Source organism: Glandiceps talaboti, chromosome 2 (assembly GCF_964340395.1).
Source record: "Glandiceps talaboti chromosome 2, keGlaTala1.1, whole genome shotgun sequence".
Lineage (NCBI taxonomy): Eukaryota > Metazoa > Hemichordata > Enteropneusta > Spengelidae > Glandiceps > Glandiceps talaboti.
Genome location: NC_135550.1, coordinates 2,169,542 through 2,188,899, shown reverse-complemented (window position 1 = coordinate 2,188,899; position 19,358 = coordinate 2,169,542). Strand labels below are relative to the sequence as shown.

At 39.3% G+C, this 19,358-nt stretch overlaps 1 protein-coding gene across 1 annotated transcript in view; it reads right to left on the bottom strand.

Moving 5' to 3' along the window:
- LOC144453507 (kinetochore-associated protein 1-like) overlaps window positions 1-19,358 on the bottom strand; it is a 52,659-nt gene that overhangs the window by 24,056 nt on the left and 9,245 nt on the right. Inside the window, exons 2-7 of the mRNA XM_078144820.1 lie at window positions 14,869-14,989; window positions 13,646-13,761; window positions 13,024-13,123; window positions 12,763-12,843; window positions 11,063-11,097; window positions 941-1,051 (exon numbers count right to left, since the gene is read on the bottom strand). Of these exons, the coding sequence (XP_078000946.1) occupies window positions 941-1,051; window positions 11,063-11,097; window positions 12,763-12,843; window positions 13,024-13,123; window positions 13,646-13,761; window positions 14,869-14,989 (564 nt within the window). The remainder of the gene's footprint in view (window positions 1-940; window positions 1,052-11,062; window positions 11,098-12,762; window positions 12,844-13,023; window positions 13,124-13,645; window positions 13,762-14,868; window positions 14,990-19,358) is intronic.

The following is a 19,358-nucleotide window of genomic DNA, read 5'->3' as shown; positions in this document are numbered from 1 at the left end:
ATCACAGACCCTCCACAGACCCTCAACCAACATGGAGGGTCTATGAGGGTGTATGGATAAATCACAGACCCTCCACAGACCCTCAACCAACATGGAGGGTCTATGAGGGTGTATGGATAAATCACAGACCCTCCACAGACCCTCAACCAACATGGAGGGTCTATGAGGGTGTATGAATAAATCACAAACCCTCCACATACCCTCAACCAACATGGAGGGTCTATGAGGGTGTATGGATAAATCACAGACCCTCCACATACCCTCAACCAACATGGAGGGTCTATGAGGGTGTATGAATAAATCACAGACCCTCCACATACCCTCAACCAACATGGAGGGTCTATGAGGGTGTTTGGACAAATCAAACACAAATTAATAACAAATTCACTAAAAGCAGATATCATCTACTATCATGTTTTTTTAAACTATCATGAAAAGTTTTATCACAACATGTAAAGGTAGGTAAATCTATGCAAGTTCACTATATACATGTTTTAATTAGTAACAAACAAAGAAATGGAATAAATGTGTTGTCATTGACCAGACAAATTTCTCAGAGGTGTTGCTAAATCGTCTGGCTCCATAAAAAATGTGTACATGTTATCATCTGGCATGACAAGAATTGCAGTATAATTGTTAGATTTTAGTCAATTGACTGTCTAAAAATTATCAGAATGAACACACCAACATTAGGTTTGCCTGCTCCTGTTGTCCTTGTAAATTCAACCGATAAAAGTAGCTCACAATCAGTGCAAAGAAAGTGTAGCAATGTTGGTTAAGATTTATATCTCACCAGATGATAAAATGTAGCAATATTAATAAGAATATTGTTGAGCCTGGCAACGTATTGTTTCAAGTTTCGTGATTTTCATTGTAAAACAGAACTCCTTCAATGACAAATAAACGACACACCATCATGGAACACAAAATAGTTACTAACAGCTGTTAGGAGATTGATGATACCAGTTCTGTCAAAGGTGATAGCATAGTTTGTACTCTCTGTGTGAATATTACTTGTACTAATTTGTTCCATCTGTATGGACTCTTTCACCTGCAATGCAAACACAGTTAACTATCAGATGTGAGATCAGTCACAGTTCACTGTGCAGTAATCTTTCTTAGCGCTGTTTTAACATGATACTGCTTCAATAACATCAACCTGCTTTGCAAAATTCACCCACAGCAAACTGTTTAAAGGCCAGGGTTTCAATCCCAGGTTCTCGCATTAGGTTTATCTTATCAGTGGGGACTTAAAGGCCTGGGTATCAATCCCAGGTTCTCACATTAGGTTTATCTCATCAGTGGAGACTTAAAGACCAGGGTTTCAATCCCAGGTTCTCACATTAGGTTTATCTCATCAGTGGAGACTTAAAGGCCAGGGTTTCAATCCCAGGTTCTCACATTAGGTTTATCTCATCAGTGGAGACTTAAAGGCCAGGGTTTCAATCCCAGGTTCTCACATTAGGTTTATCTCATCAGTGGAGACTTAAAGGCCAGGGTTTCAATCCCAGGTTCTCACATTAGGTTTATCTCATCAGTGGAGACTTAAAGGCCAGGGTTTCAATCCCAGGTTCTCACATTAGTGTTATCTTATCAGTGGAGACTTAAAGGCTAGGGTATCAATCCCAGGTTCTCACATTAGGTTTATCTCATCAGTGGAGACTTAAAGGCCATGGTTTCAATCCCAGGTTCTCACATTAGGTTTATCTCATCAGTGGAGACTTAAAGGCCAGGGTTTCAATCCCAGGTTCTCACATTAGGTTTATCTCATCAGTGGAGACTTAAAGGCCAGGGTTTCAATCCCAGGTTCTCACATTAGGTTTATCTCATCAGTGGAGACTTAAAGGCCAGGGTTTCAATCCCAGGTTCTCACATTAGGTTTATCTCATCAGTGGAGACTTAAAGGCCAGGGTTTCAATCCCAGGTTCTCACATTAGTGTTATCTTATCAGTGGAGACTTAAAGGCTAGGGTATCAATCCCAGGTTCTCACATTAGGTTTATCTCATCAGTGGAGACTTAAAGGCCATGGTTTCAATCCCAGGTTCTCACATTAGGTTTATCTCATCAGTGGAGACTTAAAGGCCAGGGTTTCAATCCCAGGTTCTCACATTAGGTTTATCTCATCAGTGGAGACTTAAAGGCCAGGGTTTCAATCCCAGGTTCTCACATTAGGTTTATCTCATCAGTGGAGACTTAAAGGCCAGGGTTTCAATCCCAGGTTCTCACATTAGGTTTATCTCATCAGTGGAGACTTAAAGGCCAGGGTTTCAATCCCAGGTTCTCACATTAGTGTTATCTTATCAGTGGAGACTTAAAGGCCAGGGTATCAATCCCAGGTTCGCACATTAGGTTTCTCTCATCAGTGGAGACTTAAAGGCCAGGGTATCAATCCCAGGTTCTCACATTAGTGTTATCTTATCAGTGGAGACTTAAAGGCCAGGGTTTCAATCCCAGGTTCTCACATTAGGTTTATCTCATCAGTGGAGACTTAAAGACCAGGGTTTCAATCCCAGGTTCTCACATTAGGTTTATCTCATCAGTGGAGACTTAAAGGCCATGGTTTCAATCCCAGGTTCTCGCATTAGGTTTATCTCATCAGTGGAGACTTAAAGGCCAGGGTTTCAATCCTAGGTTCTCACATTAGGTTTATCTCATCAGTGGAGACTTAAAGGCTAGGGTATCAATCCCAGGTTCTCACATTAGGTTTATCTCATCAGTGGAGACTTAAAGGCCAGGGTATCAATCCCAGGTTCTCACATTAGGTTTATCTCATCAGTGGAGACTTAAAGGCCAGGGTATCAATCCCAGGTTCTCACATTAGGTTTATCTCATCAGTGGAGACTTAAAGGCCAGGGTTTCAATCCCAGGTTCTCACATTAGGTTTATCTTATCAATGGAGACTTAAAGACTAGGGTTTCAATCCCAGGTTCTCACATTAGGTTTATCTCATCAGTGGAGACTTAAAGGCCAGGGTTTCAATCCCAGGTTCTCACATTAGGTTTATCTCATCAGAGGAGACTTTAAGGCCAGGGTTTCAATCCCAGGTTCTCACATTAGGTTTATCTCATCAGTGGAGACTTAAAGACTAGGGTTTCAATCCCAGGTTCTCACATTAGGTTTATCTCATCAGTGGAGACTTAAAGGCCAGGGTTTCAATCCCAGGTTCTCACATTAGTGTTATCTTATCAGTGGAGAGTTAAAGGCCAGGGTTTCAACCCCAGGTTCTCACATTAGGTTTATCTCATCAGTGGAGACTTAAAGGCCATGGTTTCAATCCCAGGTTCTCACATTAGGTTTATCTCATCAGTGGAGACTTAAAGGCCAGGGTATCAATCCCAGGTTCTCACATTAGGTTTATCTCATCAATGGAGACTTAAAGGCCAGGGTTTCAATCCCAGGTTCTCACATTAGTGTTATCTCATCAGTGGAGACTTAAAGGCCAGGGTTTCAATCCCAGGTTCTCACATTAGTGTTATCTTATCAGTGGGGACTTAAAGGCCAGGGTTTCAATCCCAGGTTCTCACATTAGGTTTATCTCATCAGTGGAGACTTAAAGGCCAGGGTATCAATCCCAGGTTCTCACATTAGTGTTATCTTATCAGTGGAGACTTAAAGGCCAAGGTTTCAATCCCAGGTTCTCACATTAGGTTTATCTCATCAGTGGAGACTTAAAGACTAGGGTATCAATCCCAGGTTCTCACATTAGGTTTATCTCATCAGTGGAGACTTAAAGGCCATGGTTTCAATCCCAGGTTCTCACATTAGGTTTATCTCATCAGTGGAGACTTAAAGGCCAGGGTTTCAATCCCAGGTTCTCACATTAGGTTTATCTCATCAGTGGAGACTTAAAGGCCTGGGTTTCAATCCCAGGTTCTCACATTAGGTTTATCTCATCAGTGGAGACTTAAAGGCCAGGGTTTCAATCCCAGGTTCTCACATTAGGTTTATCTCATCAGTGGAGACTTAAAGGCCAGGGTTTCAATCCCAGGTTCTCACATTAGTGTTATCTTATCAGTGGAGACTTAAAGGCTAGGGTATCAATCCCAGGTTCTCACATTAGGTTTATCTCATCAGTGGAGACTTAAAGGCCATGGTTTCAATCCCAGGTTCTCACATTAGGTTTATCTCATCAGTGGAGACTTAAAGGCCAGGGTTTCAATCCCAGGTTCTCACATTAGGTTTATCTCATCAGAGGAGACTTTAAGGCCAGGGTTTCAATCCCAGGTTCTCACATTAGGTTTATCTCATCAGTGGAGACTTAAAGACTAGGGTTTCAATCCCAGGTTCTCACATTAGGTTTATCTCATCAGTGGAGACTTAAAGGCCAGGGTTTCAATCCCAGGTTCTCACATTAGTGTTATCTTATCAGTGGAGAGTTAAAGGCCAGGGTTTCAACCCCAGGTTCTCACATTAGGTTTATCTCATCAGTGGAGACTTAAAGGCCATGGTTTCAATCCCAGGTTCTCACATTAGGTTTATCTCATCAGTGGAGACTTAAAGGCCAGGGTATCAATCCCAGGTTCTCACATTAGGTTTATCTCATCAATGGAGACTTAAAGGCCAGGGTTTCAATCCCAGGTTCTCACATTAGTGTTATCTCATCAGTGGAGACTTAAAGGCCAGGGTTTCAATCCCAGGTTCTCACATTAGTGTTATCTTATCAGTGGGGACTTAAAGGCCAGGGTTTCAATCCCAGGTTCTCACATTAGGTTTATCTCATCAGTGGAGACTTAAAGGCCAGGGTATCAATCCCAGGTTCTCACATTAGTGTTATCTTATCAGTGGAGACTTAAAGGCCAAGGTTTCAATCCCAGGTTCTCACATTAGGTTTATCTCATCAGTGGAGACTTAAAGACTAGGGTATCAATCCCAGGTTCTCACATTAGGTTTATCTCATCAGTGGAGACTTAAAGGCCATGGTTTCAATCCCAGGTTCTCACATTAGGTTTATCTCATCAGTGGAGACTTAAAGGCCAGGGTTTCAATCCCAGGTTCTCACATTAGGTTTATCTCATCAGTGGAGACTTAAAGGCCAGGGTTTCAATCCCAGGTTCTCACATTAGGTTTATCTCATCAGTGGAGACTTAAAGGCCAGGGTTTCAATCCCAGGTTCTCACATTAGGTTTATCTCATCAGTGGAGACTTAAAGGCCAGGGTTTCAATCCCAGGTTCTCACATTAGTGTTATCTTATCAGTGGAGACTTAAAGGCTAGGGTATCAATCCCAGGTTCTCACATTAGGTTTATCTCATCAGTGGAGACTTAAAGGCCATGGTTTCAATCCCAGGTTCTCACATTAGGTTTATCTCATCAGTGGAGACTTAAAGGCCAGGGTTTCAATCCCAGGTTCTCACATTAGGTTTATCTCATCAGTGGAGACTTAAAGGCCAGGGTTTCAATCCCAGGTTCTCACATTAGGTTTATCTCATCAGTGGAGACTTAAAGGCCAGGGTTTCAATCCCAGGTTCTCACATTAGGTTTATCTCATCAGTGGAGACTTAAAGGCCAGGGTTTCAATCCCAGGTTCTCACATTAGTGTTATCTTATCAGTGGAGACTTAAAGGCCAGGGTATCAATCCCAGGTTCGCACATTAGGTTTCTCTCATCAGTGGAGACTTAAAGGCCAGGGTATCAATCCCAGGTTCTCACATTAGTGTTATCTTATCAGTGGAGACTTAAAGGCCAGGGTTTCAATCCCAGGTTCTCACATTAGGTTTATCTCATCAGTGGAGACTTAAAGACCAGGGTTTCAATCCCAGGTTCTCACATTAGGTTTATCTCATCAGTGGAGACTTAAAGGCCATGGTTTCAATCCCAGGTTCTCGCATTAGGTTTATCTCATCAGTGGAGACTTAAAGGCCAGGGTTTCAATCCTAGGTTCTCACATTAGGTTTATCTCATCAGTGGAGACTTAAAGGCTAGGGTATCAATCCCAGGTTCTCACATTAGGTTTATCTCATCAGTGGAGACTTAAAGGCCAGGGTATCAATCCCAGGTTCTCACATTAGGTTTATCTCATCAGTGGAGACTTAAAGGCCAGGGTATCAATCCCAGGTTCTCACATTAGGTTTATCTCATCAGTGGAGACTTAAAGGCCAGGGTTTCAATCCCAGGTTCTCACATTAGGTTTATCTTATCAATGGAGACTTAAAGACTAGGGTTTCAATCCCAGGTTCTCACATTAGGTTTATCTCATCAGTGGAGACTTAAAGGCCAGGGTTTCAATCCCAGGTTCTCACATTAGGTTTATCTCATCAGAGGAGACTTTAAGGCCAGGGTTTCAATCCCAGGTTCTCACATTAGGTTTATCTCATCAGTGGAGACTTAAAGACTAGGGTTTCAATCCCAGGTTCTCACATTAGGTTTATCTCATCAGTGGAGACTTAAAGGCCAGGGTTTCAATCCCAGGTTCTCACATTAGTGTTATCTTATCAGTGGAGAGTTAAAGGCCAGGGTTTCAACCCCAGGTTCTCACATTAGGTTTATCTCATCAGTGGAGACTTAAAGGCCATGGTTTCAATCCCAGGTTCTCACATTAGGTTTATCTCATCAGTGGAGACTTAAAGGCCAGGGTATCAATCCCAGGTTCTCACATTAGGTTTATCTCATCAATGGAGACTTAAAGGCCAGGGTTTCAATCCCAGGTTCTCACATTAGTGTTATCTCATCAGTGGAGACTTAAAGGCCAGGGTTTCAATCCCAGGTTCTCACATTAGTGTTATCTTATCAGTGGGGACTTAAAGGCCAGGGTTTCAATCCCAGGTTCTCACATTAGGTTTATCTCATCAGTGGAGACTTAAAGGCCAGGGTATCAATCCCAGGTTCTCACATTAGTGTTATCTTATCAGTGGAGACTTAAAGGCCAAGGTTTCAATCCCAGGTTCTCACATTAGGTTTATCTCATCAGTGGAGACTTAAAGACTAGGGTTTCAATCCCAGGTTCTCACATTAGGTTTATCTCATCAGTGGAGACTTAAAGGCCAGGGTATCAATCCCAGGTTCTCACATTAGTGTTATCTTATCAGTGGAGACTTAAAGGCCAAGGTTTCAATCCCAGGTTCTCACATTAGGTTTATCTCATCAGTGGAGACTTAAAGGCCAGGGTTTCAATCCCAGGTTCTCACATTAGGTTTATCTTATCAGTGGAGACTTAAAGGCCATGGTTTCAATCCCAGGTTCTCACATTAGGTTTATCTCATCAGTGGAGACTTAAAGACCAGGGTTTCAATCCCAGGTTCTCACATTAGTGTTATCTTATCAGTGGAGACTTAAAGGCCAGGGTTTCAATCCCAGGTTCTCACATTAGTGTTATCTCATCAGTGGAGACTTAAAGGCCAGGGTTTCAATCCCAGGTTCTCACATTAGGTTTATCTCATCAGTGGAGACTTAAAGACCAGGGTTTCAATCCCAGGTTCTCGCATTAGGTTTATCTCCTCAGTGGAGACTTAAAGGCCAGGGTATCAATCCCAGGTTCTCGCATTAGGTTTATCTCATCAGTGGAGACTTAAAGGCCAGGGTTTCAATCCCAGGTTCTCGCATTAGGTTTATCTCATCAGTGGAGACTTAAAGGCCAGGGTTTCAATCCCAGGTTCTCACATTAGTGTTATCTCATCAGTGGAGACTTAAAGGCCATGGTTTCAATCCCAGGTTCTCACATTAGGTTTATCTCATCAATGGAGACTTAAAGGCCATGGTTTCAATCCCAGGTTCTCACATTAGGTTTATCTCATCAGTGGAGACTTAAAGGCCAGGGTTTCAATCCCAGGTTCTCGCATTAGGTTTATCTCATCAGTGGAGACTTAAAGGCCAGGGTATCAATCCCAGGTTCTCGCATTAGGTTTATCTCATCAGTGGAGAGTTAAAGGCCAGGGTTTTAATCCCAGGTTCTCACATTAGGTTTATCTCATCAATGGAGACTTAAAGGCCAGGGTTTCAATCCCAGGTTCTCACATTAGTGTTATCTTATCAGTGGGGACTTAAAGGCCTGGGTTTCAATCCCAGGTTCACGCATTAGGTTTATCTCATCAGTGGAGACTTAAAGGCCAGGGTTTCAATCCCAGGTTCTCACATTAGGTTTATCTCATCAATGGAGACTTAAAGGCCAGGGTTTCAATCCCAGGTTCTCACATTAGGTTTATCTCATCAGTGGAGACTTAAAGGCCAGGGTTTCAATCCCAGGTTCTCACATTAGGTTTATCTCATCAGTGGAGACTTAAAGACCAGGGTTTCAATCCCAGGTTCTCACATTAGGTTTATCTTATCAATGGAGACTTAAAGGCCAGGGTTTCAATCCCAGGTTCACGCATTAGGTTTATCTCATCAGTGGAGACTTAAAGGCCATGGTTTCAATCCCAGGTTCTCACATTAGGTTTATCTCATCAGTGGAGACTTAAAGGCCATGGTTTCAATCCCAGGTTCTCACATTAGGTTTATCTCATCAGTGGAGACTTAAAGGCCATGGTTTCAATCCCAGGTTCTCACATTAGGTTTATCTCATCAGTGGAGACTTAAAGGCCATGGTTTCAATCCCAGGTTCTCACATTAGGTTTATCTCATCAATGGAGACTTAAAGGCCAGGGTTTCAATCCCAGGTTCTCACATTAGTGTTATCTCATCAGTGGAGACTTAAAGGCCAGGGTTTCAATCCCAGGTTCTCACATTAGGTTTATCTCATCAGTGGAGACTTAAAGGCCAGGGTTTCAATCCCAGGTTCTCACATTAGTGTTATCTTATCAGTGGGGACTTAAAGGCCAGGGTTTCAATCCCAGGTTCTCACATTAGTGTTATCTTATCAGTGGAGAGTTAAAGGCCAGGGTTTCAATCCCAGGTTCTCACATTAGGTTTATCTCATCAGTGGAGACTTAAAGGCCAGGGTTTCAATCCCAGGTTCTCACATTAGGTTTATCTCATCAGTGGAGACTTAAAGGCCAGGGTTTCAATCCCAGGTTCTCACATTAGGTTTATCTCATCAGTGGAGACTTAAAGGCCAGGGTTTCAATCCCAGGTTCTCACATTAGGTTTATCTCATCAATGGAGACTTAAAGGCCAGGGTTTCAATCCCAGGTTCTCACATTAGGTTTATCTCATCAATGGAGACTTAAAGGCCAGGGTTTCAATCCCAGGTTCTCACATTAGGTTTATCTCATCAGTGGAGACTTAAAGGCCAGGGTATCAATCCCAGGTTCGCACATTAGGTTTATCTCATCAGTGGAGACTTAAAGGCCAGGGTATCAATCCCAGGTTCTCACATTAGTGTTATCTTATCAGTGGAGACTTAAAGGCCAAGGTTTCAATCCCAGGTTCTCACATTAGGTTTATCTCATCAGTGGAGACTTAAAGGCCAGGGTTTCAATCCCAGGTTCTCACATTAGGTTTATCTCATCAGTGGAGACTTAAAGGCCAGGGTTTCAATCCCAGGTTCTCACATTAGTGTTATCTTATCAGTGGGGACTTAAAGGCCTGGGTATCAATCCCAGGTTCTCACATTAGGTTTATCTCATCAGTGGAGACTTAAAGGCCATGGTTTCAATCCCAGGTTCTCACATTAGGTTTATCTCATCAGTGGAGACTTAAAGGCCATGGTTTCAATCCCAGGTTCTCACATTAGGTTTATCTCATCAATGGAGACTTAAAGGCCAGGGTTTCAATCCCAGGTTCACGCATTAGGTTTATCTCCTCAGTGGAGACTTAAAGGCCAGGGTTTCAATCCCAGGTTCACGCATTAGGTTTATCTCATCAGTGGAGACTTAAAGGCCAAGGTTTCAATCCCAGGTTCTCACATTAGGTTTATCTCATCAGTGGAGACTTAAAGGCCAGGGTTTTCAATCCCAGGTTCTCACATTAGTGTTATCTTATCAGTGGAGACTTAAAGGCCATGGTTTCAATCCCAGGTTCTCACATTAGGTTTATCTCATCAGTGGAGACTTAAAGGCCAGGGTTTCAATCCCAGGTTCTCACATTAGGTTTATCTCATCAGTGGAGACTTAAAGGCCATGGTTTCAATCCCAGGTTCTCACATTAGGTTTATCTCATCAGAGGAGACTTAAAGGCCAAGGTTTCAATCCCAGGTTCTCACATTAGGTTTATCTCATCAGTGGAGACTTAAAGGCCATGGTTTCAATCCCAGGTTCTCACATTAGGTTTATCTCATCAGAGGAGACTTAAAGGCCAGGGTTTTCAATCCCAGGTTCTCACATTAGGTTTATCTCATCAGTGAAGCCATAAGGATCACTTCTTGATTTAAACAAAATCTTTTCTATAATAGCTCTGCCAGGCATATGATAAACAAAATCTTTTCTATAATAGCTCTGCCAGACATATGATTTTCACATCTAAATTTTAATCCTAATCTGAATTGGACCCTTATTTAAAGATGTCATTCACGTTTTAAAAGTGTCAGTGTTCTACACAGGGTGGCAACAAACATGTGATTGACTGATTGATTGATTGACTGATTGATTGATTGATTGATTGATTGACGACTGACTGACTGACTGATTTAAAGAAATTGGCAATATGTAAATACTACAATATGTCTATGATAGGCAGGAATGACTGATTTTGATAATTGACCATGAGGTCAAGTCAAAGGTCAAGTCACCAAAGACATCTTGCATCTGATAATATGGGGTTAGACAACTGAATGGAGTGTCAATGTATTACAGTTTTTGAGTTATGCAGTAAATATTGATTTTTTTACTACAAATATGGCCGCCACATGGTCAAATTTGCATATTTAGATAAAGACAAGGATTAAGGATTAAAGTCAACAAAGTGTCTTTATTCAGTCAATATAAAGTGAGAAAAGACAACAGTTTATGAAAGTTTATTTATCTCTTTCCTTTAATCACAATCAATCAATCACACATTTGCTGTCACCCAAGTGTTCTATGGCCCAGAAATTACACTGAATTGTTCAGAGGGCATCAACGATTGTACAAATTCAAGTTCATAATGTTAATGTGCCCATTTTGTAACATGTACGTAATCTACGTTGACAGACTCTTGTAACAAGATCACTTCCATAACTTCCATAATTTAAATGAAAACAACAAGTTCTTACCTTTTGTGCTAAGGCTGCATCGCCATTATGAAGAGCTGAAAAGATAAATTAAAACAATATTAGACTAAGTGTACATTATGCTTTGCATTTCACCATTGGTAGCAATATGTAACTAAAATGCCATGATGGTTCTACACTCACTGTGTTGTGTGTTGTGTGTTCACATCACAGTGCATTTGGAGATTTAAATGACAACATTTCCTTCCCTGACCAGGAAGACAAAAACATACTGGGACCTATAGCAAAACTTTACATTATGCAGTGTTTCTGCTGCCCACTCAACAAATCGCACAATGCATTTGGCGAGAATATTTTTGATACAATTAGCCAAACTTGCGAAGCCAATTTAGAAGAGAGCCCCAGAAAATCTATGCGTAATGGTATTGTTGCAACGTGGAATATCCGTAATTTAAACTACATTGTATTATATGTATATTTAGAAGGAAGTGTACACATTGTGTGCGTTCCTCAAAAGTCAAACAAATCATACAATTGTTACATCAGCAATGCAAATAAATGTCCCATCCAACAAACATGTAAGTTCCGTTGTGTAAAACTTTCAGCATCTGATCATGCGATCCATACTTGTAAAATTTGATCAAGTAGTTCGTCACATGCAAAGGGCGATGGAAGACGAGTCGTCTTTACCGGGCCCTTCCACTTTGCAGGAGAACTGTTAACTCATAATACACAAAGATATTCGTTTATTCTTGAACGATACATAACGTGCGAACCATGTTCACCTCAGACGAAGAGCATGGTGTAGTGAACAGTAATTCACGTAATGCGTTCGATCTAGTAACGAAGCTCAAAAAGAAAAAGTTTCAGTTTTAGGGAGAATGAAATGGTGACGTGGCAGTTTGAATTTATCGAAGTGAAGTTTTCAGTATAAGCTGTCCAACGATGTGGTGCATTTGATCATCGCTTCACTGGTGAGGGAAGATGCTTCACCATAATGGCCATGCTATCGGTGGAAACCCTTTCTAACTACATCTGTTAATAAGTAACCAATCACGTGGATAAGTAATGATAATATCGCGTAGCTTCTAATTACCCAAGATGTGCTGCTCTCCACGTCAGGAAATGGTCATGAGGCACATGAAACTGTTGAAACGTTATGCATATGATGGGTCATATTCAAATTTCACAGGTCACACTGCACATTGAGATTTAGAAAATAGTAACGAGAACTGACTAAAACCTAGATGTTTGGTGCTACAACTTCGAAGCAAAGATGAGAACTGTACATTTGCCAACATGACATGAAAAATGTATGTAAATAAACAGAGTAAAAACATACAAGTTTGCGTTATTGTCTTTATTTATATAGGTACATTATTATCGCAAAAGTTTGGCTAATTGAAAGTCTGGTTTGGCTAATAAATTTTGAGGCATATTAGCCAAATTGCTAGTAAATTTTTTGACCCAGAGAAAAACACTGCATTATGTAAATACAAAGAGTCCATTTTGTCAATCAAGTACAGTCACACATACAGTGTGGTAAAACAAATCAATGTGAAGACAGTCATAAGGATAGTACATGTGATTGACAAGACAAACTATCTATTGTTGGCATCCAAGAAGAGTAGCACTTACGATACAGAACATGCAAAAACAAAACATTAGAGTTGATATTCTACAAATCTTTTATAAGAAATGTGCACTTTGTGCAAATCACATTTTAATTATTTGATACCTACCTTGACAGAGTTGGTCAAGAAGAATGTTGGAAAAGACAAAACAACCACAGTTTTCTGTTGATATCACCAAGTTGTAACTCCCTACATTTGAGAATCATAAGTTAAGTTGGATTATCTGATATGTTCTTGAACAGTAGAAGACCAAAAAACATTCTAAATAATAAATGTCAGTGGCACTATGCGTTTAATAAACTTGAATATTTTCTTGTATCATGGTCAATCATGACTACCACAGTCAGTGTGCATATCTGATATACCTACCTTTACAATTGGACTCATCAAGCATTATATTGTTGAAGGTGGCATGGTGATTCTCAATTCCATTCTCCTCATTACCATTGGCAATGTTATCAACAAGTGTCTGCAATTATGAACAAAATCATTGTATTAGCCTGAATCCCAAGGTGTGAAATATATGTGTTGTTCAAAATGAAGAGGGTGTGTGAATGTGAACCCCACCCCCACCCTAACACAATTGCATAGTCCTGGCTGTTATACATGTGTAAGTGATATAATGGAATAGACTATATGGGTAGTGTAAGTATTTGAGAGGCTTTTCTTACTTCAATATTGAAAATCATAGAATGCAACTCCAGATCACAATAGTTGATATTTGCCAAGTTTGGCTTTAAAATTAGCTCTACTTTTTCTGGTAAAATGCAAATTCTCAAAATGTTTATGTAACTGCCATACATGTACTACTCAAAGTAACAGAAAAAAGTAGCATATACAGCTCATCAACTTTCTAAAGTTCCCATCAGCTTTAATAATACATTATACAGCCATACAGTCATTTTCAGGCAAAAGCAAGGAACACACACTCATTTGTTTTGAATTAAATAAATTTACAAATTTAAGTAGTAAATCATATATTCAAGCAGACCTGAGCAAATAATATCTCCTCAGACTGGACATCAACAATATGAATTGTACCATCCCTTTCTGCAACTACCAGGAAGGCTGCAGTATTACTCCATGTGACTACATCAACTTCAGAATCTGTGAAAAAATAATTACAATTTACATGTTATCATTCCCAATATATTTTCTACATTCTGCCAATGAATATATGATGAGTGACCTAAGGGGCCTTGTCAACTCAAAGTGACAAACCCTTAGATCACAAATACATTCTGGCTCAATAATGAAAATATATTGGGAACAAAATAACTATACCTGTGCAAGTGCAATTTATGAAAAATGTGTTATGTTTAACCTTGTTTCTACCACATATGTAGATTTGACTTTCCAGGGTTTCTCTTCAAAATTATGATACAATGTAACACTGAATGAAGTACCATGTAATTAGAACCAGATTCCTTGTCAATATGATGAGGATTCTTGGGACTTAAAAGCTGACTCAATAATATACCAGTTCTTTACAAATACAGTCTTTAATAATCACAGCTTTAGAACCTAATGTATGCCATTATGGGTTTCTTAATCCAGTATGATTATGAGAAAACTTTGCACAGGGGCTCAGGCTTAGTTACTGTTAGCTATCTTTACAAAAACACACAAAACAAAGCAACCAAACAAACAAACAAACAAACAATAACATATAAACACTGACAAACATGAATGATGATGATCAGAAGTCGAATTGGCAATTTCTTTACGACTTGAAAAATATAATACTTGCATTAGGTAGGGATCAGTCACATCCCTTATGTAACCCTGTTCAGGGCAAGTCCATGTAAAAGACAATGGTTATGGCATGATTTTATAAGGGTATGGCAATTAAGTGACCATTTCATATATAGGAAAACATATTTATAATTCTTGTTGCATAGAAACATTGTTGTTATTTATTTTTAATTACCCTCACAACAGGCTATTGTTCATGTTTGTCAGTGTTCATATGTTGTGATATGTCTGTCTATTTTGTTTGTGTTTGTTTTCATACACATAACTAAGCCTGAGCCCCCTATGATTATATACAAATGTCAGCTCGTTGACAGAAATCAATGCACTGAAATGAATGTACCTTTCGTGGTAGAACACTAATGTACAATGTACCATGAGTACATGATTAATAGAGTATTTCAAAGTACATGTACATCTACATTATGGTTGTATCATCAGTTAATAAAATGTTTGACTCACCAAAACTGATTGTGAACTTGAACTGTTGACCATTCCCATCAAATACTGACAAGTCATTGTCAGCAACTACACACACACAACTTTGACAACTGCAGGCAAATAATTTAGGATTTCTGATAACCTGTATGACATAACAAGAATAATCAGAATCATAGCAGTTTAATCAAATTTGAAATCAAACTGCACACTACATTTGCACATACCATTTCTTTTTTTATTGTATTTACAACTGAAAGGTCACTATCGTATCACTGGAGCCATGAGGATTATTCTTTTAAACTTTTCTATAGCTCTGCCAGAGAACTGTTTTTCATGACTACATTTTACAATCCTACTTCCATGGGCCCTCAAGAACTCATTAGAAAAACTTTGTAGATTAAATTATTTGCAGATAAATAAATTTGAAAACATAAACAAGCCTTCATTGAAGACATACAAAACAAAATGTAGCAAAAGGCAAAAGTAAAGACATAAAAAGAAAGCTTACAGGTACATGTAGCTTTGGGGTATAGACATTTAAATGGAGTCTTTGTTTATTTAGCTTCTTGAGTTAACTTAGAAGGAAAAATTTTGGTCATTTCACCTTGAGAATGTTTTTTTTATGGCGAAGGGTCAAAGTCTCATTAGAAAGCTTATCATTGATAATGTGGGGTAGACACTTGAATGGTGTCCATATGTATCAAACTTTTGATACAATTGATAGGCAAAATGTGGATTTTTTCACAAATATGGCCTCCATTTTGCTATACAGGTCAAGATTGCAAAATTAAATGATGTGCATATGCCTCACAAGTCATGATTAAAATACCATTATCACTTAAAATGTTGGATTAAAAATAGCGCAGATGGCATTGTAGCATAACTGTACAGTTTTTTTTTTAATGTTTATCCACATGCTGATCCAGTCTAAGGACTGGATAGCAAATTACACAATAATGGCTTGCTGCAGAGCCTCGTTCTGGCGTATGCTTTCATGATGGCGACCTTGTCAACATCGTGTGAGGACTACACAGAAGTTTCCGTGGCTTACAACCCCGTAAATCATATTTTCACTCAATTTCCAAGGTAAATATTTCTTATTATGTATTAATGAACCCTTACAATGCGTATTTATAATATTGAATAAATGTTATAGCAGGAAATTTGCAAGTTGTCAAATTACGGTCGATGCTAATGATTGTAGCTGTGTTGTGTCTGTGTCAAACTTTGTCCTGCCAGCAAGGCATGTTGCGATGCTTGAAACAACACAAAATTTTCAGGACTAAAATTTTAGTTTATATTCATTATCTGTGCCAAATTTGGTGTCTCTAGCTTATGTGGTCTATATTTCGTACATATTTCAATCTGACCTTGCAAGTTCTCAAGTTAATGATTGTGGGTACATATATGTATGTACATTGTACATCTGTGTTGAATTAACCGTGGCTGACAAAATAGGTTCATAATGCTCAAAACAACACAAAATTTTGAAGACTAAAATTTCAGTTTATATCCATTATCTGTGCCAAATTTGGAGTCTTTACCTTATGTGGTCCTTAAATCGTACGGATTTCAATTTGACGTGTAGTTAGAAAATTACTAAGACTGGGGTGTAACCATAGACCCTATGATGTAACAGTGTACCGTGTGCGTACATACGGTACGTAGGGTTGGGCTTCGATGGCCTTGAATGTTTTTGTATAGCATCAATAAGGGATCGTAAAATACTGTATTGAACTTGTCAAACTAATTTTTTTATTGATTTTAATGTTCTTTCTTCATATAACTACTCATACAATATACACTCGCTGATTTTTTTTGTTTTTCTGTGGTGTACGAGGGTGTGTGTTTTCCTTCTGTTTAGTAATTTCTGTTTTTGTGGTTTTTTTAATCAACAACGGGATCACAGCCTCCAACAGTATCCATTCCTGACAAAAAGGAAGAGCAAAAACTTATACCAAAACTGCCAAACAAGTGTGTGTGGAGTGACGGTGTTGTATTTTCTCTCGAACTAGATAATACAGTGATACATGAACTTCGATGTCATTTTTGCCCTGATCCAGTGATTGGCATGTATGTAATGTAAACGAGTCACATTGTATATTCCCACCCAAATAAGAAACTTGTTTGGGTGTTTTAATATATAATTCTTGGTCATTGGTATTGCTTGTAAATTTACAAAAAATAAGATGTTGATTACATGAGATTCTGTGCTAAAATCTAGCTCTTTTTTTCTCCGGAAAATGTGTCAATGCCACAGTGTAATATTCACGAGGTTGACGGCCATATTGATTATAGATAAGTGTGAACTATAGTGATTTGTATTGGCCATTCTTCATGGAATTATGCCTTGAAACGACCAAAATCAAACAAGAACAATAAATATATGATGTAAATGTTCAAAAAATTCTAATTTTGAAACATAGTGGCCATGATTCTGTAATTCGTACAGATGTCAATTTACCAAAAATTGAGTTAGCACACACGGAGATCATGTAAAAGTCACTAAAAACTCTATTCATGTTCAAATTTTACATAACAACATACCCACCTTCATAAAAACGATGATAACCTAAAATGCTGCAATGACTGATAAAATCCTCTATTTCTTGAGTGAAAAAAAAGACGCCAGGCTCTCCAACAGTCACTGCAGTGCACTGATGGCATCTCAGATTTGAAGGGAAATCTCATTAACACATTAAAATTCGTACACTTAATTGAATGTCCATGTCTATAGGTGTTCATTTGCTGAACATTCTCGCACACCAGAGCTGTTATTTCTTCCAGAACACTGCGAAATAACGAGCTCTGGCTTCTTACGATGGACCGATGGTTATTTCACATTAGTAATAAATATAATGCTAGGGGGTCGTGCTTCGGCAGCACCCACATACAAATGTACTCTACATGTAACTCCATCTTGCCTTCAAATTACCCACTCAACCCCTGCAGTCCTTGTTCCAAAATCAAGTGGAGACATTTACAAAGTACTCTGGAAGCAACTGGCCTTCCCATATCTGCGAAACTTGCTTGTGTGAAGAAGTTTTCTGGTTAAGAAATCTTTGGGATTTTCAAGAAATCTTCATCAAGGTTTGTTCATTTTGCATACCCAAACACCTGGACATCATGCCATTATTCACGATTAAGCTTCATTAGCATTAAAACTATGATTTAAACGGCTCACAATCAAGACTAAATTCCAACATCTGGCAGCGAATCAAGGATCTGAATCTACGCAAATTTCCACCAACTAAAAGAGGCTGCACAGCTGGCAAAACTCGAGCATCGATTTGTCATCCACTTCAATGATTTCTTCGTCTTACAACCACCTGACGTCTGAAAGTAACAGGAGTGAAATGTCAACTCCACTTCAGCATCTACCATATTTGTTACTACTGTCACCAATAGACCTACATGTACGCGTGTCTCCGCCAAGTCTTCAATCTTTGATAAACTATTAAACGATATTCAACGCACATTCCGTAAACAATCAATTTCATACTGGATCACTCACACCATTCATCTCATGTTTCTCACAGAAACCTGGTTAAATTCCACGGGGTGCCTCAAGGGTCCGTCCTCGGTCCCCTTTTATTCACAATTTATACAGCACCACTCGGTAATCTGATTCATCGCCATAACTTAAAGTTTCATCAGTATGCTGATGATAATGAGCTATACCTTGCGTTCTCCCATCAAGATTCACCAACTGCTATTCACAGTATGGAGTCCTGCATCCATGATATCAAGGCATGGATGACACTTAATAAATTACAGCTCAACGACAGCAAAACTGAAGTTCTTGTTATTCGCTCAAAATTCAATCAGCTCCCAGATCCTGTTCGTTCCGTCAATATTGGTTCTGCGTCTATCACACCAGTTACAACAGCACGAAATTTGGGTGTACTCTTTGACAATATCCACATGTATAACCAGCACATCAAGAATACCTGTAAATCAATGTACTGTCATCTCCGCCGCATTGGATCTATACGTCAATACGTCTCAAGTGCGGATTGCTGTACTTCATGCTGTTGTATCCACTAAACTTGATTACTGTAATTCTTTACTGTATGGTCTCCCTGAATCAGTCACAAACCAACTTCAGCGCGCACAAAACACAGCTGCAAGAATCATCACCCGGTCAAAGAAATATGAACACATAACTCCGACTCTCATCAAACTCCATTGGTTACCAGTTCGTTCTAGAATCGACTACAAGATCTTACTCCTGACTTACAAAGCAATTCATGGTCTTACACCGGAGTACATTTCCGACCTTATACAAGTATACATACTAGCTCGCACCTTACGCTCAAAGGACAAAAACCTTCTTACGACAACAAGTTACAAGCAAATCAACTACGGTGGACGTTCTTTCGCTTATGCTGCTCCAAAGCTTTGGAATTCACTGCCAACTGACATTAAACTTGCACCAACTATTGATTGTTTCAAAAGAAAACTGAAGACACATTTGTTTTGTAAAGCCTACGGTGTGGATTAACCATCCA